The 27,879-nt window shown below is 36.4% G+C and overlaps 1 protein-coding gene across 8 annotated transcripts in view; it reads right to left on the bottom strand.

Moving 5' to 3' along the window:
* Positions 1-2,669: 2,669 nt before the first annotated feature.
* Positions 2,670-27,879, bottom strand: part of NFAT5 (nuclear factor of activated T cells 5) — a 119,015-nt gene continuing 93,805 nt past the window's right edge. For 3 of the 8 annotated variants that reach the window (XM_012742386.3, XM_012742380.2, XM_075995753.1), the window contains 5 exons: positions 26,299-26,409; positions 16,462-16,610; positions 12,914-15,422; positions 11,755-11,998; positions 2,670-10,980 (listed from right to left, as the gene is read on the bottom strand). In XM_012742386.3, the coding sequence (XP_012597840.2) occupies positions 11,763-11,998; positions 12,914-15,422; positions 16,462-16,610; positions 26,299-26,409 (3,005 nt within the window). In that variant the 3' untranslated portion in view covers positions 2,670-10,980; positions 11,755-11,762. The remainder of the gene's footprint in view (positions 10,981-11,754; positions 11,999-12,913; positions 15,423-16,461; positions 16,611-26,298; positions 26,410-27,879) is intronic. The other 5 variants (XM_012742378.2, XM_012742391.3, XM_012742379.2 and 2 more) reach the window with 3 other exon arrangements.

Here is a 27,879-nt window from a genome sequence, read left to right as displayed (position 1 = left end):
CTCTGGGAGGCCGAGCCGGGCGGATCGTTTGAGTTCAGGAGTTCGAAACCAACCTGAGCAAGAGCGAGACCCCGTCTCTACTATAAATAGAAAAATTAATTGGCCGACTAATATATATAGAAAAAATTAGCCGGGCATGGTGGCGAATGCCTGTAGTCCCAGCTACTCGGGAGGCTGAGGCAGGAGGATTGCTTGAGCCCAGGAGTTTGAGGTTGCTGTGAGCTAGGCTGATGCCATGGCACTCACTATAGCCTGGGCAACAAAGGAGACTCTGTCTCAAAAAAAAAAAATAAATGGCTATGGTTTGAGTATTTGTCCCCCTCCAAAAGTCAAGTGTTGAAATTTAATCCCTGATGTGGCAATATTGAGAGGTTAGGCCTTTCAGAGGTGACTGGATCATGATGGTTGTGTCCTCATGAATGGATTACTCTATTCATGGGTTAACAGATCAATGAGTTTTATCATGGGAGCACTGATAGCTTTAAAAGAGGAAGAGAGACCGGAGCACCTTAACATGCTCAGCCTCCATTGCCACGTGATAGCCCGCAGCACTTCAGGACACTTCAGAGTCCCCACCAAGAAGGTGGCTCTCACCAGATGTGGCCCGCTGACCTGGGACTTCTCAGCTTCTATAACTGTAAGAAACAAATTCCTTTTTTACATAGATCACCCAGTTTCAGATACTCTGTTATAAGCAACAGAAAATGGACTAATACACAATAGGATATAGGAATTAGTACACAAGAGACAGAAAAGCATAGTAATATTAGGACTAGTAATACTGATACAAGGTAATACTTATGAGGCACTTCACTGTGTGCCAGGAACTAAGTAATTTTATTATATATGGATTAATGTATTTAATTCTTGTAACAACCTATAAGGTGGCTACTATTATTGTTTCCACTTTATAGAAAAGGAAATTGAGCTGCCAGGCACGGTGGCTCACGCCTGTAATTCTAGCACTCTGGGAGGCTGAGGCGGGCGGATTGCTCGAGGTCAGGAGTTTGAAACCAGCCTAAGCAAGAGCAAGACCCTGTCTCTACTAAAAATAGAAAGAAATTAATTGGCCAACTAAAATATATAGAAAAAATTAGCTGGGCATGGTGGCGCATGTCTATAGTCCCAGCTACTCAGGATGCTGAGGCAGCAGGATTGCTTGAGCCCAGGAGTTTGAGGTCGCTGTGAGCTAGGCTAACGCCAGGGCACTCACTCTAGCCTGGGTAACAAAGTGAGACTCTGTCTCAAAAAAAAAAGGAAATTGAGGAATGGAGGTTACATAGCAGGGAAACTGTAGAGCCCATGCTTTTATATACTATATGATACTGCCTCAGTAGAAGCAGAGACGATGGCATAATGAAATAGAACGTGAGTAGCAACCTCTTTTTCTGAGAGTAAGACCGTTAGTGTTGCTGTTGAGAAACTATAGTTGCTTTTTTATCTCCAGAGTCCCTATTGTGTCCTGAGCAGGGATAAATGATGTTCTAGTTCTCTCCTAGCTTATAGGACTGCTAAGAATCTGTTTCTTACAAGATGACAGAGTAGGGCTCTTACCAGGTTGCAGTAAAACAGGACAAATACCTCCCTTATTCAGGATACTGTCCAACTATGTAACTGGAGATTCCATCAGTTTTTCTGGCAGCCCCATCGCTGTTGTAGTCCTATCTTCAGATGAGTGTTTTGCCCACAAATGCTGTTTTTCTAAACCAAAGTATATAATTTGATGTTTATACTAAATACTCATTAAATTTCCTTCATAGAATCAACACATACTGTCTATATTTGATAAGAAGGCATAAGCATACTGTCTAAAGCAGTGTCTCTTAAGCTTCAGTTATTTATATAACATATTTATGATACACACATATTACCTGTATTAACATTTATTTTTTTCTTTAATTTGATTCACTTTTCCCCCCTTAGTCTGGTAGGTAGACACACTGTGTTTTTTTTCTAGTGAACATTAAAACACTTATGTATGTAAGTTTAAAAATAATGTTTACAATGTTTATCCGTGTATCACCTGAAATCATTTTGAGTACCACTTCTGGTTATATGTACTACACTCTGGTAAACACTAACTTAGAAATGTGGAAATGACTAACAAAAGAATAAAAAGAGATTGCCTCTGGGTGTGGGACTGAGGGGTAGGGGAAGATTGATTTTTCATCAAAAGCACCTCATGTGTATGTACTGCTTTATAAACAAGAAATATTTAAATTAAGTAAAAATAACAAAAATTTTTTTTTTTTTGTGGTTTTTTTTTTTTTTCTTAAATTTATTTATTTATTTATTTATTTTTTTTATTTTGGCATATTATGGGGGTACAGATTTTAAGGTTTCAATAAATGCCCATTTCCCCCCCTCCCCCCAAAAGTCTGAGTCTCCATCATGACCATCCCCCAGATGGTGCACATCTCACTCACTATGTATGTATATACCCGCCCCCCTCCCCCCAAAAATAACAAAAATTTTGTAACACTAAATCACTTGTACTCTCCCTGGCAAAACGGTAGACACAAAATTTACTCAAAAATATTTCTATATTTCATACCTCTTCCCTAATGATTTCATAATTTCAGCCACATACTCATGTTGCTCAAAACTGTCATTCAAGTACATGAATTCATTCACACAGTTTGAGGAAAAAAGACAGTTACCCACTGCAAAATGAAAACTTTCAATGTTTTATTTTTGACTGCAGCTGTTTACAGAAATATAGTTGCGAGTATACAAATGTTCCAATAGAAGCAAAATATCTTTTTAATATTTAACAAGTTATCACAGATAGCTAAAAACATAGATGCAAATGAAATTCCCCCAGAGAACAAACTGAAAATATCTGGTATCAGTGCTCTGAAATCCCTACTATGAAAGCCATATACACAAAAATGTAACCCTTATATCATTGCCGGACAATGGAAGAAGGCAGTTCAGTGGTTGATCAGTGTGCTCAAGCAAATAAAATTAAATAAAAATTTAAATGGCAGAATGGTAGCTAAACCACTTGAGAATAGGTTAATGAAATATTTGTAGTATACTTATTAAAAGACTAAGTAAAAGAAGTGAATGAAACTCAGTAAAAGTTGCCAAAAAATTAGCAACTACTTGGAGCTTATCCATTCATTAGAAGTAAGGGGACAAGGTGAGCAGATACATTCATTAGATCAGAAGAAATTAGCTCAAGTTCATTGGAATCAGTCTGTAACTATCAGAGTCACCAATCACTTCAGTGCAGGACAGTTCTTTCTTAGACACATAAGTTTGACTCCAAATTCACTCAAACATCTGAGATCTTGTGTGTGTGTGTGTGTGTGTGTGTGTGTGTATGTTGTCCTGAGGTTCATCAGCTAAAATAATAATAATAAGCAATCCCTACAAAATATTTCCAACCGGGCAAGTGACTTCTGGAAAAGAGAAGAGAGAAGGGGGGAGAGAGAATGTGAGTGAGCAAGCAGGATGATATGGTTAAACATGTAAGTTTTAAAGGAGAGATCACAAATTAGAGTTGAATAGAATTGTGGTAGAATGCCTTGGGTACAGGAATATGTGCAATTAATTGGGGAAGAGGGAAAAAGAAATAAGAAAGAAGGAATGTAACTATAGCATTTCCCAACAGTTTGCCGATGTATTTGCCAGCACCAAAGTTTTTAGAGTAAGCCACTTAACGTTTCCACTGCTAGTTTTAAGGAAAGATAGCAGTGGTGATTTTTATAAAGTGAGTATACATTTATTTTTATTCTAAAATGTAAATTTTTATTTCATAAATTAACTAATTGGTGATTTGTAAACAATGGGAGGAAGATTAGAACAATAATAGAATTACTGAATTACACAGGAGAGTAAAGTGAATGAATACATCTACTTATCTTGTGGTTAGTTTATATTTACCATGATGCATAAAACTGAGAAAGGAGAAATGCCCAAATTATATAATGCATTATCTTGTTTAATATTTATTTTAGTAAATAATTCTTGTCTGCAGCATAAGCTCAAGGACAGCTATATCTCTATTGCATTAGTTCTTATACAAAGCAAGCTACTTCTAAAGAAGTTTTATCTATTAAAAAAAGAAATTAAATAAGGTGCTATGTTGACCTGGCCAGCCATCTTGTTTACTATTTCAGATACAAATATAAATATAAGGAATGATAATTTTGTTCTGAGAGTTGGTCTAGCCAGAGCAAAACTGTGGTCTGCTGGTAAAGTATGAGGCAATGAAAAGGAATCTTGTATTACACTGCCCAAAATGTACCCATTTTATGGATAAACAGGAGACTTTAGCACCCGTCAATTATACTAGCTACTTAAATGTCATGACAATTAAAATAAATATAGAAAACTGCACCTATATATTTAAATGTCATTTAATGTAAACTTTTTAGTAAGTGGTAGGAAAATGCCAAACTAAGTTAACTGAATTATCAATAACTAGACTGTGTATGTACATAAAATATACTGTATTTCTATAGGCAGTAGTGAGAATTATCATTGACAATACATGATTAACCAGGTTAAGCTGAATTTACATAAAGAATAATGTATAACTGTATCTGAGTGGGGAAAAAAAAAACCCTTTCTAACTCCCTCTAGATATAGTTTATATCAGTGATTCTTAAACTTCAGTGTGCATCAGAATCACCTGGAGGGCTTCTTATAACACAGATTGCTGGGCCCCACTCCAGAGTTTCTGAATCAGTATGTATGGGATGGGGCCCAAGAATTTGCATTTCTGACTAGTTCCCAGGTGATACTAATGCAAGCTGGTGGACTGAAGATTATACACTTTGAGAACCACTGATTTGGACACACTATATATATAGAAAATGATATACTGTAATATTCTTATATACATGAAACAAAATATATAGAAAGAAGGCTGGTTTTAATGAACTCTCAAACATAAATTACCAAGCTGAATACTGTAATGTTTCTAAAATGATTTGCTGAAAGTGTAATCATTTCCCCTTATAGAGTCTTCAGTTCTACTATATGGTCATTTTAGAAAATATCCACATAACTCTTACACTAGGTTCGTTATCGAAAAGAAAATGGGACATAATATTCTAAATAGTTAAGATGTATTCATTAAGCAGGAATCATCTCTATATAGCATTCTTGGCTTCTTTGGAATGATTAAAGTGCATAATATCAATAGGGTACTAAGAATATTGCATAAAGGTTTGCAGTTTTCAGTGCCACTAACAGTCACAAAAATACCTATATGGGGAAAGTAGCTCTATCCCAAAGGTACTACTATCCTGACCTGTTGTTCATGGCCCTTTCTTCAAGCACCACCATTGTGTTAAGGAGCTGGAATAGAGGAAAAATTAACAAAAAGCAGGGCATTAAATCCAACTGTATCTGGTTGAAAGGAATTATTATCTTAAATTTGCAGGGACTCAAATATAACTTCTATCTCATTTCCTTTGACACTTTTTTCCCTAGGCAAATTAATTGAGGTTCTGTTTTTTTTTTTTTTTTTTTTTTGAGACAGAGTCTCACTTTGTTGCCCAGGCTAGAGTGAGTGCCGTGGCATCAGCCTGGCTCACAGCAACCTCAAACTCCTGGGCTCAAGCGATCCTTCTGCCTCAGCCTCCCAAGTACCTGGGACTACAGGCATGCGCCACCATGCCTGGCTAATTTTTTCTATATATATTAGTTGGCCAATTAATTTCTTTCTATTTATAGTAGAGACGGGGTCTCACTCTTGCTCAGGTTGGTTTTGAACTCCTGAGCTCAAACAATCCGCCCGCCTCAGCCTTCCAGAGAGCTAGGATTACAGGCATGAGCCACCACACCCGGCCTGAGGTTCTGATAAGTACACTAAAATGAACAACGTTGCCCTATCTAATGTCAAAAAAATTGACATTACCTGGATTCACTTAAACTATGCTTTAGTAGGGATTTATGTTCACCTAAGATCAGAGAAAATGCTTTAGACACTTCTTGTTGAAATTTACACATATTTGTGTGCATTAAGTCTCAAAGACAGCAAAATTCTCATTAGTATTTAGATAAGACCTATCACTAGTTGGTTGAGATGAAGAAAAATTTAGAGTTAATTGATATGAAGCCTAAATAATATAATTCTGTAATCTTTTACCTTCCCCAAAGAACAATTCTAACAATGCGTCTTTTCTATTATTCTTAAGCCAAAGGGACTTATGAAGTTGTTTCTTATGGTGATCAAGAAATGGAGAAAAGAATGGCTAAATGGAAAAAGTGAAAGTTGGGACCTGTTAAAACCATTTGATTATATGTTTTTGGCAATAGTGAAAAATAAAATTATAAGAAGGGAGCACTATTATAGTAAAAAGGCACTTTTCCATAAGCATTAATCTAGATATAAAATATTAATTTAAAAAATTTCCTGAAAGAGAAAAGTGGAGTAAAGAAGAGTAAAAACAGAACTTTATTAGTAAAAGAGGCTAGAATGGCATAAAATTAAATGAGGATTAAAGAAGTAATTAGAACACTGGGACTGACTATCCACAAATGATACTATAGATATTATTCTGATATTTACTACATTATGAACATTATCTCCACAATATAGCTCTAGTGACACAAACAAGGCAGAGAAAACCTCTTTTTCATGTGTGTTACATGATTCTACTAACCCATTTACTAGGGTACCTACTCTGAGTTATTTTTCTAATTTATCTCCTGAACTACACAGTCTCTCCATACCAAGTCCCTCCTTATAACCAAAGGCATGCAGATGTAAGACAGCTGTCTTGGTTAGAGAGGATGCCTATAGTCACACAGCAGAGTAAAGCTAACAGATCTCGTATAATTTTCAAATAATTTAAAAAAAAAGGAAACATATTAAAATAGAAAATTTCATCAGAAAAATGAAAAATTCTTAGATTACTCTAAGTGAAAATTTATAACTGTGTTAAATTTGAGACTTTAATTATTAAATCATTTTATTCTAATCATTATTTGTTGATGTATCTAACAGATTTCACTTTTCCAAAGCAAGCATCTATAATGGCTTAAATGGTCAAAAAGAATTATTATCTTAGTTCTGGAGGGACTCAGACACAAGTTCTTTCTCATTTCCTTTGACACTATTTTTTGTAGGTAGATTAGCTGAGGTTGTGATGGGCAGGAAATGCACTAGAATGAAATTCCAAACTACATCTCATATGATAATCCAAAAAAAAAGTAAGGAAGGATGGAAGGAAGGAAGGAAGGAAGGAAGGAAGGAAGGAAGGAAGGAAGGAAGGAAGGAAGGGAGGGAGGGAGGGAGGGAGGGAGGGAGGGAGGGAGGGAGGGAGGGAGGGAGGAGAAAAAAAGGAGGATCTCTCATTAATACTGCTAATATAATAAACAAAGCCCTTTTAAACAACCTGTTCTAGGGAGATTGGGTAAAACAGATTTGTATTGGCTAAATAACAGCATGATACTCTAATCATAAAGGTAACATGATAAAGTTCAGAGGCAAAATATGACTTCTAATTATCTTCTTCCATGTTGGTGTGGATATATAATGGAATGACAATAAGGAATAAAACACACACACACACACACACACACAAGCTCCAAGAATTAATGTAAATTTTTGAAAGCAAGAACTGAATGTAATAATATAAAGAAATAAAATGTGGTTCACAGTTTATTTAGGTCCTTCTGCCATAAATAAATTTAATAAATTGTTGTTTCCATGGCCTTTGCTGGCTCACCTAGTCTCTCCTATATGTAGCTATAACTTGTAACAGTAACCAGGAAACTGCATTATTAGCACAAGTATCAACCACTGAGCTTCAATAAGAAGACAAACACTCTTTGTAACCAAATCATATATTCAGAATGTTGTACTGAACATTGACCTTTAGGGGTAAGGAACATTTAACAATGCAAAAAAAAAATATATATTATTATTGAGTAAGAATATGATAGCATAGCACAGCCCTTGTATAAATAACCACAAAATTTATGAGAATAAAAATTGGGTTTTCTGCCTCCATCCAATCCAACCACTACAGTTCAGGTGTATGTTCTGTTCTAAACTTAGGTATTATAAAACAGAAAATTGGTCCCAGTGACTTGGCATTGCCAATCAGCATTTTACAATGATAAACCTCTTGTTAAACCACAAAAGTCAGCACACAAGCCAGTCTTCTTGCCACCACTTCACCCATAGTGCAGTATTAACAATCATTCTAATCAGAACCTGGTGAACAAACAGACTTCTTGAGTCTCCTATGATTTTTCTTAGAAAAGAAATTCAGAAAAAAGACTTACATTTTTTAATGTCTAGTTTTTCTTTTTATGCCTGCTGGGTTTGCTTTGTCTGACATTACAGTCAATCCTGCTCTAGGGTTAGAGTTTTATATTTTAAAACTGAAGCACTGGATTGTGTAGCTGATCCTTCTCATAACCTGAACTATATTGGGTAATTTTTCCTGATAGGGGCCAAGGGAGAAGAGATATATTGAGGAAAATACTTTTGGTTCAAAGAATTTATAAAGTAGCTCTGGATATTACAAGATGGGGAAAATGTTATTAAAATTACAAACATGGGGTTTTTTTAGTGTCTTTATAAATAAAAGGCATAGGATACAGAAAGCCAATTAATAACAACAACAATAAAATATTAAATATATAGTGAGCAAAGACTGAATGGCTCATTCTTGTGAAACACCATTTGACACAAATGCCTCAATGGGTTTCCTTACTCTAACATTTTGCTGAGGGAAAGATCCAGCAAACACACAGTAAGCTGCCTTTAGCCCACTAATAACACCAAGGAACTGCCTGATGGAATGGCCACAGATGAACAGGTCATTTGTTTCAAAAGATACTTAAATACTCAATAAAGACATAACAAACCCCCCCTCACTGTTATCAGACGCCACGTTGTGGTAGAACATCAGACAAACTCACAAATTTACCACAAAAATGTGTGGCAAAAAAGAATAGTTTATATATATGTATATATATAAATTTCTATATTTATGCCAATGTACTCACTCAGTACAAATAGCAAAATAGTATACCATTTCCTAAATACAAAATATAGCTTTCCAAAAAAATGAAACACACATTAGATATAAACCATCCAAAACTTGAACGATTGAAAACTGTATTCAAAATTAAATGACCCAGAGTAGGTCTCTTTCTGAAAAGTTCCCTTCATATCGGCAAGAAGCCTGTACTACTGAAAACGTAATTCAATGCCTCTCAATCAGAGAGAGAAAGAAAGAAAGGGTCGGGGTGGAGGGAAGTATACATAAGAAAGAAAAAAACAAATTAGAAGAGCACATTCAAAGAACAAAGACCATCACAAAAAGAGGGAAAAATCTGGCTGTATAAACAAAACCAACACCACAATTCCACACAGTTCAATTAAATGTATAGGATAGAAAAAAAAATTGAACAGAAAAGTAGCCTTCAACAACAATTAACAGGCTATTTTTTGTACACTTAACAAATAAATGAAACAGACAAGAACACCAAAACATTATACAACACATTGAAGTCACATACATGTTGGCCTTATATTGCATTGACAGCTCTCCACATGCCAAAAGGAAGATGAGACATAAGCACATGTCCAGACACAGGTGGTAGTGAGAAGCAGGCATCCCATGGGTGGCAAGAACACCCAAATTGTATAACTAATGCTACAACTGCAAGTTCTGGAGTGTGTTATTTTGCTCTGTATAGATGTAACACAGTTAATTCTTCATTTTAAGTCAATTATATGACCCTGTAAAGCCTAAGGCTTGTGGAAATCATCAGGTAAGTGACCAAGTAAAGCACTGAGGTGACAAGTGAATTTATACTCACTGCAGCTCAGGGAGAAGTGATGTTTCAAGAAATTTTAGTTTGTCTCTTTTTTTTTCTTCCCAATTAAAATTTACACTGTTCTCTAATTAGAGGGAAAAATTTGAAGACCTCAGAACAGCACCGTTCATGGGGAAAAAATACATTGTTTCTCAGGAATCAACTCCCAATAATTCCCAAAAGAGTACTTCCTGTCCTGTGCTGCAGGATTGCTTGGTCACCCTAAAATGGCCTTTTCCTTTAAGTTGCTACAGGGTCACAAAGCCAGTAGTATATTAATACTTGTCTAAAATAAAGTGGAAAAGAGGTGGAAAATAATATGGATGCATATAAAAAGGGAATACCAGCCTAAGACTGGATTAAGAAGAAAACAGACTCAAATCATTCTGTCAGTTTTAAATTACTGTAGGATATCAGAACATAATTCACCATATATTATCCCCTTCATTTTTTATAGAACAAGATAAGTATTTTTCTATGCACAGTTATGGCTAAACCCCTTAGTAGAAACACAGAGAATTAACAACTCTCTGAAAAATAAAATCAATAGCATTCCAGCTGTCCCTAGTTTTATGTGTTGTCTGCCTTTGTGTTAAATCAAAAGTCCTCTTATCTGCATGGAGTTCTTAAGACAGCTCATTTCTCAGAAAGTTACCCCTTCGGTTTCTCCATAAAAACTGAAAAAAGATTCCTTCACTTTGGCTAACAGCTGTGTTTTTTTATATTGAAAAAAATCACAGCCTTAGGTATTACTGAATTTTGCATTTTCAAAAGCCATTGCTTGACTAAAACAATGCAGAAAAAAATGAAGAACAAAAGTAAACATGACAAATATTATTTTCTAATAGCAATAATAACTGAGTGGTCCAGCCTTGAAATTAAACTTTACTTTTAAAGAAATAACTCCTAGGAAAATAGCAACAATTAATTATGTCAGCTGGAAACTCAAATTGGTTCTCAGTCATCACTGTTATTAGGAAGATAAAATATGAATATATTATCACTGATGGCTAATCACTGCAACAGACAGCATAGGTGTGCTCTTTTGCAGTCAGAGTAAAATCTATCCATTTACTCAAATACAGTTTTTCATATTTTGTTTTTAAAGTAACAGTTCAGTAATCCTCATGGAACCATAAGATCTCAGGACATCTTGGAATCAGGATTTTCTTCATGGAATTTCTAAAAAAAGGAAAAAGTTTAATACAACTCACAAGGGAGGAAAAACATTTATAAAGTTCCTGTCACCAAATGATCCTCAAGTATATTATGGTACTGTAAATAAAACTTTATCATATTTGTTCTTCCATGGACTTTTCTGACTCAATATTTATTTTTTGAAGAAGGGAGAATTGAGACATGATCATATCCAACATATAGTACAAAGGAAACACATTCTGCATACTCATCAGATATTCTGTTAGTCTAAGGCAAAGAGGCCTAGAGCCAGAAGGAATGCCCAATATAGGTTATCTTTTATGTGAAATGTTTGGGATCAGAAGTGTTTCCAATTTCAGATTTTGGAACATGTGTATATACATAATGAGATATCTATGAAAGGGGACCCAAGTCTAAACACAAAATCCATTTATGTTTCAGTTACATCTAAAAAGATATATCACAGCTAAAGGGGGCTGGGAGGGATGCTAAATAAGAAGCCGTACACCTGAGTTTTAACTGTGATCCATCACATTAGGTCAGGTGTGGACCGCTTTTGCTGTCATGCTGGTCCTCAAAAAATTTCAGATTTTGGAGCATTTCAGATTTTGGATTTTCAAACTAGGGATGCTCTCACCCTTATTAACAATATGACCATAGTGATCACTCAGAATAAAAAAGTACCATTTTATGAGGAAGAAATATTTTAAAAAATTAGAAACTAAACTGCTATTAACCCAAATCTTTAAAAAGAGTAAAATTTGATGCTTTTCAATAAGAAGCCAAAAAAATACTTACATATTCAGTTAAAAGGAACCAGTCAAGTTGTTCCCTTGGTTTTGCAATGAAACAAGTAAATCAATCTTTTCGATATTCTGGTTGGTATTTATAGAGGATGCCAGTGGAGAATTCTCTGACATTTGCTGAGAAAGAAGTGTTGTCACAGGTGGCTGGCCCTCATTTTGTGGTTGGCCTTGTTGACTTATGGCCATCAACTGATCTGGCAAGGTAGCTGGTCCAGAGGTTAAAAGCTGACTACAGTCTGCAAAGACATTGAAAATAGAAGATACCTTATTCATAAAGATTCATGAGAAGATATTTATTAGTTAATGGGGGAAATTCATTACTGTGTTCACTTAGTATATTATTAAAAGTGAGATACCTGTTAGTCCAAGAAAAAGGTATTCATAGAATGGTTCTGAAAATCATCTTAGGTTTCCTCTTAGTATACAAAAATACATTTTTGCTTAGATATCATTAAGTCCTATATAATTTTCTTGGCATACATATTAAAGATGGGTTTCTACTTCCTTACAAACTATTTACTTCAATTGGCTGAGATGTTATCTGTCATTCTTACTTCATTTCCCTTTCAAGTTTATAACTTAAAATGGCAAACACATTTTTATATATTACCCTATTCAATTCTCTCAATATCCTTTTTTTTTTTTTGAGACAGAGTCTCACTTTGTTGCCCAGGCTAGAGTGAGTGCCATGGTGTCAGCCTAGCTCACAGCAACCTCGAACTCCTGGGCTCAAGCAATCCTCCTGCCTCAGCCTCCCAAGTAGCTGGGACTACAGGCGTGTACCACTATGCCAGCTAATTTTTTCTATATTTATTAGTTGGCCAATTAATTTCTCGCTCTTGCTCAGGCTGGTTTCAAACTCCTGACTTTGAGCAATCCACCCGCCTCAGCCTCCCAGAGAACTAGGATACAGGCGTGAGCCACCATGCCCAGCCTTCAATATCCTTTTCAAGTATGTAATATTATCACCATTTTAGATGTGAAAACTGAAGCCCGTGAAAGTCATTTTGTACAGGATCTCATAATCTATAAGTTGTAGACTTCTAACTATAATCTGTGCTCTTAAAATGATTGTACTTTGCTTCCTTCTAATAATAATAATAATGTGACCATTTCAATTAAGTAATGAGAAATTAGAAAAAAGTTCTTACTATTTTGAATGCCAAATAAGAACATTCCTGAAGTCTGCTGAGATGAGCCTGGAGAATTCTGTAGTTGGTTCATTGTGCCTCCTGCAGTGTTGTGAAACAAAGTAGCCTGTGATTGAGGTGAAGATGTGGCTCCTTGGATTCCTGGCATGTTGTTCTGAGGGGAATAAAGAGGAGACTGTTGCATGTCTTGTTGGTTTATACTGGTCTGCAATGCAGACATTGACGCTGGAGAGAGGAAGAGTGTTACTTGTTGATCTTGAGAATTAGGTGACCCTTGTACCAACTGAATCTGAGGAGAGCTATGGAACAAAGATGTCTGTGATGATTCAGACTGGGTAGGGCCTGGGTTCTGAAGTGAGGAAACTGTGGACTGATTCTGAAATTGCATGGGCTGCTGCTCTTGATTCATTGGGGCCATATTACTTTGTTGGTGAAAAATTGACTGGTTCTGTTGCTCCTGATTAGCCATTGGATTTTGATTTGGGTTGAATATCATGTTTGGTGGTGGTTGCTTCTGAGATGCCATTGTAGCCATGGTATTCTGATTACTAAATAAAATGCTCTGCTGATGTTGCTGCTGTTGCTGCTGTTGCTGCTGCTGCTGCTGTTGTTGCTGTTGTTGCTGCTCCTGGGATGGAGAGTTACTCTGCATAGCAACCATTGAGTGCTGTGACTGGAAAATTGTTCCTTGTTGGTTTTGAGGAATTGGATTAGGTGGAAGGGAGCCCAGGGACACCTGAGGCTGAAATAAACCTTGCTGGGAGGGTTGTGCTTGTTCTTGGGAAAGCATAGGGGTCTGGATATGTGATATTGGAGCTTGCTGCTGGAAAGCAGCTTGCTGTTCAGGGTTTGATGTTGACTGAAGTGGAGAAATTGAGTTCTGTGATGCAAAAAATGAAATCTGTTCTTCTTGGGCCACTGTATTAGTCTGAAGATTATTCATAGGACTCTGGGAAAGAAATATGTTGGTTGACTGCTGGTCTTGAGGAACTGAAGAGCCCTGTAACACAGCAATGGTACTTTGAGAGTGAAACATTGGAGGCTGCATTTGTTCAGAGGAGGTTGTAGAAGTCTGACTGTGGACAATAGGATTAGGACTATGAAAAATAGAACCCTGTGTTTCCTGGGAAAGGTTCTGAGCATCAGCAATGGGATTTTGAGGATGAAAAAGTTGAGCTTGTGAATGAGAAGACTGTTGCAAAAAATTGCCAGATTGAAGTGACATCATCTCATTACCTTGCTGGAATAAACCATTGCCTTGTTGCTGGGTACTATTATTCTGAACACTCATCATACTTTTTGTAGATGAAAAAAGGTTAACTTGAGGTTGACTGTCCCCACTATGTTGCATCTGGACCATGGTCTGAAAGACACTGTTCTGAATCTGTTTTGCTTGTGCTCCAGTTTCTTCTCCATCTCCTGAACTTGATGTCTGAAACATAGTAGTCCCAGGGGTCGCAACCTGCTGTGTGGTGGTTGTAGAGGTTTCATTTCCAGAAACTGCAGGAGGAGAAGAAAACAATTCACATTGCATTTGCATGTCTTCATTGGTAGATAATGCACTCATCATGTGAGAAGTCTGCTGGTAAACTGGTGATTGTTGAAGGTTTCCATTTGCTGAAGCAGATGAAGGGAATAACTCTGACTGAATCTGGGCAGCGGCCTGGCAGATACTCTGCTGCATCTCCATCACCATTGCAGCTGATGATTCCATCACTTGCTGTTGCTGCTGTTGCTGTTGTTGATTAGACAATGAGTTTTCAGTCTGTGGATGAACACTTTCAGCTCTTCCAGGTATTAAATTATCTGGTCTGGTATGGACTGTGGGCTCTGTTGAGGAAAACATTCCAGGGCTTACACTATTTTGAATTTGACTAACTTGTTGAAAAATGTCTGCGCTAAGCTGTTCTTGAACATTTTCATTACCATCTGGAGCAGAAAATAAAACTGAAGATAACTGTTGTTGTGCCTCTAAAACTTGTTGGACCAAGTCAACACTCCCACTGCTGCCACTAGCAGTACTGCCTGTAAAGCTTCCTGCTTGCAACTGCTGAATAGTATTCTGTAGCTGACTCACACTATTTGGTGATGGAAAAATATTTGATGAAATCTGCTGCTGCAAAGTCTGTGCTTGTTCTTGTAGTGGTGACTGCTGCTGTTGCTGTGACGCCTCAGTCAGTTGTGACAAATTAACCACTGTGCCATCTGACTGTAATACCTCTCTAGATTGAGATTCTCTGGTCTGGAATTGCGTAGCCTGCTGCAGCAGTGCATCACTATTGGGCAGCTGACTAGAAGCAGAAACTGCTGGAAAGGTACCAGGCTGTGAGATGTCTTGTGTTTGGATAGTTGTCAGGGTCTCTGGGTTGTACACCTTGGGCTGCATCTGCTGCTGCTTTTCATTTTCAGAAGGTAAGTGAGAAGATGATGGTGATGAAAAAGAACCATTTCCTGCTATGTTAGAGATATTTTCTAGTGTTTGCTGAGTTGATCCAACTGCCTTTGTAGTCTAAAAAATAAAAAACCCCAAATAATATGAATATATAAAAATATTAAATAAGCTCATAAGATACTTCAAAAATTATTATTGTTCTAAAAGTATAAACAGGACCAATTTTCCACTCTATATTATCATTTAGAGAATGGGTACAAGACTGTAAGTCTGCATGATAACAAGATGTATGACTGTCATCAGGATGTATCTTTTTTTTTTTTTTTTTGAGACAGAGTCTCGCTTTGTTGCCCAGGCTAGTGTGAGTGCCGTGGCGTCAGCCTAGCTCACAGCAACCTCAAACTCCTGGGCTCGAGCGATCCTTCTGTCTCAGCCTCCCGAGTAGCTGGGACTACAGGCATGCGCCACCATGCCCGGCTAATTTTATATATATATATTAGTTGGCCAATTAGTTTCTTTCTATTTATAGTAGAGACGGGGTCTCGCTCTTGCTCAGGCTGGTTTTGAACTCCTGACCTTGAGCAATCCGCCCGCCTCGGCCTCCCAGAGAGCTAGGATTACAGGCGTGAGCCACCGCGCCCGGCCTAGGATGTATCTTTTTAAAGTACTACAAGCAAAGATAGTCAAACAACGAAGTAGAAAAGTAATCAGTTATTGATATGCTTAGGCAAATTAAGGGTAATAAGAACACATTAATTCTATGGTTCTGGAAGAGCAGATATCAAAATATCTCCACCTTGTGGCTTATCATTAACATTATAATGAGGGAAACAAGCAAAAAAGGGGAGGGGGAGTTACGGGAAAAGACTTGTGGGGAAAAGTCTCTAATTCTGAAAATGCTAAAATTAGTACGTTCATTAACACCCCATATCCCACAAGTCTAGCAACATATTATGAATAATTCCTCCCTTATTAAAATGTATATTGGCAGTCACTTTGTGTGCAATTTTGCTGAAGTATAAAGCATTCACTCTTAAAAGTAAAATTTATTTTGTGTATCCAAAGCATTATAAAAAGTCAAAGGAATAGGAAAAGTAAAACATAGCAATTTTTATATGTAAAGTTAAGAGTTGGGGTACTAGTCAATATAGCTTACCTTAAAAATAGGGGAAGATCTTTTTTCTGCTGTTACTTCCATTGGAGTAACATCTTCACTCTTAATCATACTGCTTGGTATGAGTGGAGTAATCAGGGCATTAGGAAGGATATTTACCTTATCTAAGTTACATCCAGTAGTTTTCACAGCTGTACACACAAAAAAGAAAGAAAAGTTTAAAATCACAAAAGTTATCAACTATTTCATTCTATAATTTGTTGACTACAGGCTATGATTTAATTTTTTTTTTTTTTGTAGAGATGGGGGTCTCACTCTATCATGCAGCTGGTATCAAATTCCTGGTCTCAAGCAATCCTCCTGCCTTGGCCTTCCAAAGTGCTGGGATTACAGGTGTGAGCCACCATGCTTGGTTCTAAATGTCTATTTTTTTTATGCTATAATGGTAGCATGAGATACAAAACTGGTGTATCAGTTTTCTATCTGCCACTGCCAAGCTAGGCACAGTGGCTCATGATATGTTAATGCTTAAGTCTGCCATTTTATTATTTGTTTACTGTTTGTTTCCTCTGCTTCTCTCTTTCTCTCTCTTTTTGTTATCTTCCTGTGGATTATCGGAACATATTTTAGGATTTACTTATACTGCTTCTGAGTATACCACTTCATATAGTTTTCGTACTGGTTGCTCTAGGTATTACAATATATAGGTAATTTGTTGGTATTTATGTTTTACAACTTCATATGAAACATTGAAATCTTACTTTCATTCAGATCCCTTTACCCTCCTCCACTTTTGTTTTCTTCCCCCTATTTTTAAAACAGTTTCAAGTATTTCCACTACATTAAGTACCACAATAAGATGTTATAATTTTTGCTTCAATAATAAAATATGATTTAAGGAACCCATGGAGATTATCTATTATATTTAATCCCTATTTTTATTCACTCCATTGTTCTTCTTCTCCTTCTGAAATCTGAAGCCTCCTCTTGTTACCATTTTCTTTCTGTTTAAAGAGCTTCTTCTAGATACTCTTTTTTTAAGTTTTATTTTATTTTTGACTTACACGTAATATTTGTACATATCATGGGGAGAACGTAATGTTTTGATACATGGATACATTATGTAATGATTGAATCAGGGTAATAAACATATCCATCACCTTAAAAATTTGTCACTCCTTTGTGGTACAAACGTTAAAAATCCTCTCTTCCAGCTATTTTTAAATACACATTATTGTTAACTACAGTCACTCTGCTGTGGCAATACAATTCCAGAATTTATTCCTCTTACCTAACTGTAACACTGTACCTACTGACCAATCTCTTCATTTCCCCTTCCCCAACCCCATTCCCCTAGCCTCTGGTAGCCACTATTCTACCCTTAGCTTCTATGAGATCAATTCTTTTAGATTCCACATACGAGTAAGATCATGCAGCATTTGTCTTTCTCTGCCAGGCTTAATTCACTCAGCGTAATGTCCTCCAGGTTCATCAATGTTGTTGCAAATGACATGATTTCACCCTTTTTTATGGCTGAATAGTATTCCATTTCATATATTTGCACATTTTCGTTATCTAGTCACCTGTTAATGGACACTTATATTGATTCCAGATCTCAGCTATTGTGAATAGTGCTGCTTTAAACATGGGATGTAGATATCTCTTTGACACACTAATTTCATTTCCTTTGATATATACCCAGATTTTTTGGATAAGATCTCAAAGGCACAGACAACAAAAGTAAAAATAGACAAATGGTATTATATCAAATTTAAAAGCTTCTACACAGCAAAGGAAACAATCAACAGAGTCAAAAGCAACCTACACACTGGGAGAATATATTTGCAAAGTATGCATCTTATAAGAGATTAATATCTAAAATATATAAGAAATGCAACTCAATAGTAAGAAAACAACCCAATGAAAAAAATAGGCAAAAGACCTAACAGACTGTTCTTATAAGAAGATATACAAATGGCCAACAGATATATGAAAAAGTATACTGGGCATGGTGAGTCACACCTGTAATCCCAGCGCCTTAGGAGGCTGATGTGGGCAGATCGCTTGAGGGTGGGAGTTTGAGACTAGCTTGGGCAACATAGTGAGACTCTGTGTCTACAAAAAATAAAAAAATTAGCCAGGTGGTGTGGCAGCGTGTGCCTGTAGTCCTGCCACTTGGGAGGCTGAGGCCAGGAGTGTGAGGTTACAGTGAGCTATGATCGCGCCACTGCACTCCCGCCTGGGTGACAGAGCCAGACCTTGTCTCCAGGGTCTGGGGAAAATGCTCAACATCACTAATCACAAGAGAAAAGCAAATAAAACCACAATGAGATATCAGTTCATTCCTGTTAGAATGGCTATTACCAAAAAGACAAAAACATAAGTGTTGGCAAGATTGTGAAGAAAAGGGAACCCTTACATACTATTAGTGAGAATGTAAATTAGTACAGCTATTATGGAAAACAGTATGGAGATTTCTCAAAAAGTTAAAAATGAAACTACCATATGATCCAGCAACCCTACTGCTGGGTATATATCTGAAGGAAATGAAATCAGTATATCAAAGAGATACCTGCACACCCATGTTTATTGCAGCACAATTCACAATAGTCAAGATATGGAATCAATCTTTTACATAGTCTTTAAGGGTGGGTCTGCTGGTAACAAATTATTTTAGTTTTCTTTCATCTGACAATATCTTTCCTGAAAGACAGTTTTGCCAGATATAGAATTGTGGTTGACAGTTCTTCTTTTAATACTTGAAAAATACTATGCCACTTCCTTTTGGTTTCCATGGTTCTAAAGAAATACACTATCATTAGAATTTGTTTTCCCCTATAGGTACTACATCATTTCTCTCTGTAGACTGATTGCTTTTAAGATTTCTTGTCTTTAGTTTTCTTAAGATTAAAATTATGATGTGTCTTGGTGTGGATTTATTTTTATCCTATTTGTGGTTTGCTCACCTTCTTGAATCTGTAGGTTTATGTCTCTCATCAAATTTAGAAAGTTTTTTGGCATTAATTCTTTTTTATTTTTTAATCTTTGTTCTTTTTTTGGTGGGGGGGCATTAATTCTTCAAATAGAGTCATACCTTAGAAATCTTGTAGGTTCAGTTTCAGACCACTGCAATAAATACCGCAATAAAGCGAGTCACATGAATTTTTGTTCACAGTGCACATAAAAAGTTATGTTAGTATTATATCCACAAAACAATGTACACAACTTAATTAAAAATATTTTAGGCTGGGCGTGGTGGTTCACACCTATAATCCTAGCACTCTGGGAGGCTGAGGCAGGAGGACTGCTCGAGGTCAGGAGTTTAAGACCAGCTTGAGCAATAGTGAGACCCTGTCTCTACTAAAAATAGAAAGATATTAGCTGGACAACTAAAAATACATAGAAAAAGTTAGCCGGGCTTGGTAGCGCATGCCTGTAGTCCCAGCTACTCGGGAGGCTGAGGCAGGAGGATTGCTTGAGTCTAGGAGAACTTTAGCCCAGGCAACAGAGTGAGACTGTCTCAAAAAAAAAAAAAAAAAAATTTTTATTGCTAAAAAATGCTAATGCTAATGATCATCTGAGCCTTTGGCAAGTTGAAATCTTTTTACTGCTGGAGGATCTTGCCTTGACATTGATGGCTGCTGACTGACCAGGATGGTGGTTGATGAAGGCTGACATGACAGTAGCAATTTCTTAAAATAAGACAATAATAAAGTTTGCTACATTGATCAACTTTTCTTTTCATGACAGATTTCTCTGTGGCATGTGATACTGTTTGATAGCATTAACCCACAGAACTTCTTTCAAAATTGGAGTCAGTCTTCTCAAATCCTGCAAGTGTTTTATCAACAGAATTTATGTAACATTCTAAATCCTTTGTTGTCATTTCAACAATGTTCACAGCACCTTCACCAGGAATAAATTCCATCTCAAGAAATTACTTTCTTTGCTCATCTGTAAGAAGCAACTCCTCATCCATTAAAGTTTTATCATGAGATTACAGCAATTCAGTCACATCTTCAGGTTCCACTTCTAATTCTAGCTCTCTTGCTATTTCTACTACATTTGCAGTGATTTCTTCCACTCAAATCTTGAACCCCTCAAAGTCATCCATGAGGGTCAGAATCAACTTCTTCCATACTTCTGTTCATGTTGATATGTTGACCTTCTGAGTCACAAATGTCCTTAAGAACATCTAGAATGTTAATTCCTTTCCAGAAGGTTTTCAATGGACTTTGACTAGATCCATAAGAATAATCACTCTCAAAAAATAAAAATAAAAAATAATAAAGAATAATCACTCTCTCTAGCAGCTACAGCCTTATCGAATATAATTCTTAAATAATAAGACCTGAAAGTCAAGATGACTCCTTGATCCATGGGCTGCAGAATGAATGTTGTGTCAGCAGGCATAAAAACAACATTAGTCTCCCTGTACATCTTTCCATCAGAGTTCTTAGGTGACCAGGGGCATTGTCAAATGAGCAGTAATACTTGGAAAGGAATCTTTTTTTCTGAGCAGGTCTCAACAGTAGGCTTAAAATATTCAGTAAACCATGCTACAAACAGATGTGCTGTCATTCAGGCTTTGTTGTTCCATTTACAGGACACAGGCAGAATAGGCTTAGCATAATCTTAAGGGCCCTAGGATTTTGGGAATGGTAAGTGAGCACTGGCTTCCGCTCAAGTCTCCAGCTGCATTAGTGCCTAATAAAAGAGTCAGCCTGTTCTTTGAAGATTTGAAGCCAGGCATTGACTCTTCCTCTCTAGTTACAAAAACCTTAGATGGAGTCTTCTTCCAATAGAAGGCTGTTTTGTCCACATTGAAAATCTGTAGTTTAGTGTAGCCACTGTTATGAATTATCTTAGCTAGATCTTCTAGATAACTTGCTGTAGCTTCTCCATCAGCACTTGGTGCTTTACCTTGTACTTTTCTGTTATGGAGAGAGCTTCTTTCCTTAAATCTCATGAACCAACCTCTAACAGCTTCCAATTTTTCTTCTGCAGCTTCCTCACCTCTCTCAGTATTCACAGAATGGAACAGAGTTAGGGCCTTGCTCTGGATTGGGCTTTGGCTTAAGGGAATGTTGTGGCTGGTTTAATCTTTTATCCAGACCACTTAAACTTTCTCCCTGTCAGAAGTAAGGCTGTTTTGCTTTCTTACTTGTGTGTTCACTGGTATAGTACTTTTAATTTCCTTCAAGAACTCTTCCTTTCTGGCCGGGCGCGGTGGCTCACGCCTGTAATCCTAGCACTCTGGGAGGCCGAGGCAGGCAGATTGCTCGAGGTCAGGAGTTCAAAACCAGCCCGAGCAAGAGCGAGACCCTGTCTCTACTATAAAAATAGAAAGAAATTTATTGGCCAACTAATATATATAGAAAAAATTAGCTGGGCATGGTGGCACATGCCTATAGCTCCAGCTACTCGGGAGGCTGAGGCAGGAGGATCGCTTGAGCCCAGGAGTTTGAGGTTGCTGTGAGCTAGGCTGATGCCATGGCACTCACTCTAGCCTGGGCAACAAAGTGAGACTCTGTCTCAAAGAAAAAAAGAAAAAAGAAAATCCAAGTGGTAAATAAGAAAGACATATTTAGTCATCCCAATAGTGATTTGAATTTGCAGAGAATATTGCTATTGATAGTTTATGCCAAACAGTTTTTAAAGAGCTTTCTCTTCCATCCATATCAAATAGTAACAACTTTTGAAACTTAGAATAACAATAATTTTTACTAAGTTTGTTGCTAGCAAGAAGCATATGTTTGGCTAAAATGTGAATTAAGATTTATAAGAGAGGAAACAGGATAGAGTGAAAAGAATATAGACTTTTGTGGGAAATCTAAGCTGCAACCTCTTTTGAGCAAATCATTTAACCTCTCTTAGCTTTGGTTTATTCACCTATAAAATGAGATGGAATTAAATTATCTCTGTGGGTCCTCCAAGCTGCTAAACCTTGCTACATAGTTGTAACTAGTTAGAGAAAAGTATATGCTCTCAATTATTTTTCACACTCCTCCAATTAATCCTTACAAAATTGAAACTGAGAGAATACACATCAGTTCTTTATCCCTAGGTCCTAAACCTACATTACAGTCTTTGAGCAATCTATGTAGTTTATACAAACATCTATCTATACCTATATAAATGTAGGAAACTTTCTAAAAGATTCCCAAGAAATTATTAACAATAGTATATACTGTACACTTTATCTTATTTGACTTTGTATCACTTTTGTGTTAAGGATACATTTACTTTTTTTTTTTTTTTTATTAGATTGGCTACATCTGTGGAATAAGGATACATTTATAGCTGGGTAAAGCTTAGAGAGAAAGCTTTCAATACCTGGCCATAATATCATCTTTATCAGTTCTAAATCTTAATGTAATTGATGGCTATTTATAAGAATGTTACTTGGAGGATTACTGCCATAATACAAGTTTAAAAGTCATTTATGAGGCCGGGCGCTGTGGCTCACGCCTGTAATCCTAGCTCTTGGGAGGCCGAGGCGGGCGGATTGCTCAAGGTCAGGAGTTCAAAACCAGCCTGAGCGAGACCCCGTCTCTACTATAAAAATAGAAAGAAATTAATTGGCCAACTGATATATATATAAAAAATTAGCCGGGCATGGTGGCGCATGCCTGTAGTCCCAGCTACTCGGGAGGCTGAGGCAGAAGGATCACTCGAGCCCAGGAGTTTGAGGTTGCTGTGAGCTAGTCTGACGCCACGGCACTCACTCTAGCCTGGGCAACAAAGCGAGACTCTGTCTCAAAAAAAAAAAAAAAAAAAAAAAAAAAAAGTCATTTATGATACTTAGTCTTCATCATTAAAGTATAACTAATTAAATCTCCATACAACACCTTAGCATAATACTAAAGCTGTGGTTTGAAGGAATCATAAAAATAAGCTATTTGTCAAGGAAAATTCCTGGTTCTGAAAGCTATTGCTTTTTAAAATCAATCAGAAAGCTCCAATTAATAATATTATATTTAATATGCCTGAAAGAATGGTCTTGCTAACAGCTAACAAGAAAATAAATTTCTAACTGGCAGCCACTTAGAGTAGCATAAAACTTGCCTGTAAGGTGAGTAACATGAGTATCTCTTCTACAGAGATGTTTACCTAGCAATTAAAAGAAGCTAAACAGACAAAAGAAGGTATAAATCCTCATTAACATTCACCAGAGCTGGTCAAATCACATTCCAAAAGGGAAAAAATTTCTGGGAGAGGGGAGGAAAGGATAGACTATCTGATGGACTGTCATCAAAAATTCACTGCCTGTAAAAAGGTTGTTTGAATATTGTTTAAACAGCCTTGAAAAAGTTCCTTAGCGGACAGTGAGAGTGTGAACTTCCCCTACTTCCTCAAGAAGACACAGTACCAGATGCCTCCCGCTATCAAGAAGAAACTTATTTCTGTTATCAATCTGCTACATGAAAAACAGAAAAAAACCAACACAGCAGTTTCTCAGCTGTCTTCTGCTAACTGGGCTACAGTCATAACCACCCCCACCCTCAGCCTGCCCTAATAAAGAGCCAGAGTCATTTTGCCTCAGAGCCAGTGCCTCTCTTTATTTCTGATGCGGTGCACACTCTCTCTTTGGAGAGAATAAACTTTATGATTCTGTATATCCTAATCACTGTCTGAGAATTCTTTCTCTAACCCGCGCTGAACACCTATTAAATTTCACACTCTAACAATGACAAATGAAAACTCTAAACTAAGATAGTTTAGTATCCAATTTAATTTTGTATCTTCATAAAATTATTTTTATCATACTGTCATTTGATAAGTAATTGTCAAATTGTCAATTGTCAAATTCTCAAAATAAGGTCTGAACTGTAAAGAAAAAGGAAAAAAAAGAATAATACATATACACCTGTCTCTTATTCCTTCTTTAGGCTACCAAGATTTTGATCAAAGAACTAAATCTTTTTTTTTTTTTTTGGATACAGGGTCTCACTCTTGTTACCCAAGCTGGAGTACAGTGGCACAATCACAGCTTACTATAACCTCAAACTCCTGGGTTCAAGTGAGCCTTCTGCCTCAGCCCTCTGTGTAGCTGGGACTACACGCACATGCCACCATACCCAGCTGATTTTTAAAAAATTTTTTTACAGGGTCTCACTATGTCGTCCATGTTGGTCTTGAATCCCTGATCCTCCCACCTGGGCTTCCCACAGTGCTGGGATTACAGGTATGAGCCACTGTGCCTGACCAAAATCTTTTTATTACTAAAAACTAAATACAGCATTTAAAACCTTTGACTATCAATTCATAATCTTGTATGAGAAACTTCATATTGGATTAGACTGTATTCTAGTCAGCCTGATACTCTGCGAAAGCAGCATCAAGAGATTTTTGGAGAAAAGTATAAATGCCTCAAAGTTAGCAAAGGATAGACCACAAATATTCCTGACTTTCTTAAATAATTATGATATTATTCATTTATTTATGTTTGAATGATTTTTGCTTAGATGCATTACCTTACACACCAAAGCTCAATCAGTATTTTTAGAATCCTAGCTAAGTGACCATGGCAAATTATTTAACCTCTCTGGACCTCTGGCTTCCTAATCTATGAAATGAGAACAGTTAAGTAACCTACCTTGTAAAATTTGGAAGATTAAATAAGATGATGCCTGTAAAGAGCTTGCATATTGCCTAGCATTTAATATATGTTTAATAAATGTTAGCTTTGGCTAGCAATAGATTTGTGAATTTTCCTTCAGTAGAATCTGATAATCTAAGCAGTTTATTTACTACTCCACAATTCCTCATTAATCTACTCTGGAAAGTGTTCATGGTCAGAAATTATAATAACAAGCTATATTGAACACATCCATACATTTCAATGCTAAATTTTATCACTCACAGTAGAAAAAAAGTCATTGTATTTGATAAAATTTATTAAGCATATTATGCCCCTTGAAAACACAGCTGAGTACAGTATTTAAATTTTTTATTTAACTTGATTTAACTTATATGAATTTAAGGGCAGAAAAATATAAATAAAAGCCAAAATTAAGATATATGCCATTATGTAACTGGTATCTTCATATATAAAGGCACAAAAGCATCATCACTGTATACCATAGCTGCATGAGAAATATGCTAAAGACTAGGCATGGTGGTTCATGCCAGTAAATCCTAGCACTTTGGGAGGCTGAGGTGGGAGGATCGCTTGAGATTAGGAGTTCAAGACCAGCCTGGGCAACATATCAAGACCCTGACTCCACAAAAAGTAAAAAAATTAGCCAGATGTGGTGGCATATGCCTGTAGTTCCAGCTACTCGGGAGGCTGAGGCAGAAGGATCACCGAGCCTGGGAGTTTGAGGTTGCATGAGCTATGATGACAGCGTTGTACTCTAGCTAGGCCAAGCAACAGAGCAATACTCTGCCCCCAAAAAAATCTGCTAAGGAAATAATCTGCTCTATCACATTATAACATACTGAAGATATAATTTATCTTCATTGTTTCTTAAGATTGCTAGAGGAGTAAATAAAGATGTCAGAAAGAAGAGTAATTTAAGAACCTAAATCAACTTTGTCAAATGCCTATAGTTTATATTTCTGTCTCTTCAGTCTCAATGTAGCAAGAAGTTTTACAGATTGTATTTACACTCTTATACTTTGCATATACTTTTAAGAATTTTAATACTGGGGAATTAAAAAACAAAAAACTCTTCTATTCCAATATATATTAAAAAATTATGTTTATATGCTGAATGAAGGAAAATACCAAGTTGAAAAACAAGTCTGCATTCAGTTAAGTTAAACAAATATTTATTTTACAATATGGAAGATACCCTCCTAAGTGTTGTAAGTATATAAGGGAAAACAAAATACTAGGTTTGCTAGAGAAAACATACAGGATCACCTACTTACAATTTTTAAGAAGAATCAAATTGGTACCTTTCAAGGCCTCTTCAAAAGAGCAAGGTCTTGCTGGACTAGTTATTTCCTTCTTCACATTTACATTCAAAGTACCAGCTACTGCTATTAAAAAAAAAAAGATGAATGTATTTATTTAAATTTATTCACCCTAACAAAATTTGTACTTTAAAAACTTTAATTGGAATATTTTGTCACAAAGCATCATTTAATTACTTGTTTAGCAGAAATTCTAGGTTGAGATGAGTATTCATAACCAGCAGTCTATCCTTTAAATTCACTGATCTCCAAGTGGGCAGAGCATATGAGATCACTTACCAAAACAAAAACAAAACAATTCTTAAAAAACCTTCTTGTAACAGTATACATGTTGATGACATCAGAAGAACAGAAGATTGATAGAAGAATATCAATCATTTAAAACTTATGTGGGAGGCTGAGGCAGAAGGATTGCTAGAGCCCAGGAGTTTGAGGTTGCTGTGAGCTAGGCTGATGCCACGGCACTCTAGCCAGGGCAATAGAGTGAGACTCTGTCTCAACAAAAAACCCCAAAAAACAAAACTTATGAAACATACTGGAACACTAGCAAGAAAAAAATTCACTCATTTGCCTATATAAATGATTTAGTAAAAATCATTGATTCAGAAGCATTAGTCAATTAATGTTTAAGCTAAATAAGTATGAACATACTGAATATTATGATTACTATTTTTGTAATGCTTTGAAAAAACCATTGCTAGTATTAATAAAGAATTGCTAGGCTCCTATATCTAGTCATATTAATTATATCTACTATGACAAGTTTAAATTTAATAAGCCTACAAATAGAGATCAGTACTAAATGATAAAGCAAATAAATGGATTCTTGTTTCAAATGTTAATTTTATTTAAATACATTTTTTTTTTCTTTTTTGCCTCCAATTTCTACTTGATATTTAAATACATTTTAATTTCTTTCTTTTTTTTTTTGAGGCAGAGTCTCACTCTCTTGCCCCGGCTAGAGTGCCATGGCATCAGCCTAGCTTACAGCAACCTCAAACTCCTGGGCTCAGGTGATCCTCCTACCTCAGCCTCCTGAGTAGCTGGGACTACAGGCATATGCCACCATGCCCGGCTAATTTTTTCTATGTATTTTCCGTTGGCCAATTAATTTTTTTCTATTTTTTTTGGTAGAGATGGGGTCTCACTCTTGCTCAGGCTGGTTTCAAACTCCTGACCTTGAGCGATCCACCCACTTAGGCCTCCCAGAGTGCTAGGATTACAGGTGTGAACCACCACACCAGCCTAATTTCTATTTTTCAATGTATTTATTTTATATTCACTAATGTGTCAAATGATAGTTATAACTAAGTGAACAGAGATAAAATTGTACACATCTTCTGCTAAGAATAAAGTGAATTAATTTACCTTGGTATGCTGCAGAGTAGATCTAACAAATGATTTATACACAATTGAATGGAAAAGAAATCCATATACAATTTTATGCATGACATTAATTCTAACAATTACAGATTTTAAAATAGAAACTAATCCTTGAAAAATTCTACATTTCTACTTTTTTTTTTTTTTTTTTTT

The sequence above is a fragment of the Microcebus murinus genome, chromosome 20 (assembly GCF_040939455.1).
Source record: "Microcebus murinus isolate Inina chromosome 20, M.murinus_Inina_mat1.0, whole genome shotgun sequence".
Classification (NCBI taxonomy): domain Eukaryota; kingdom Metazoa; phylum Chordata; class Mammalia; order Primates; family Cheirogaleidae; genus Microcebus; species Microcebus murinus.
This window is presented reverse-complemented; position numbering and strand designations above follow the sequence as displayed.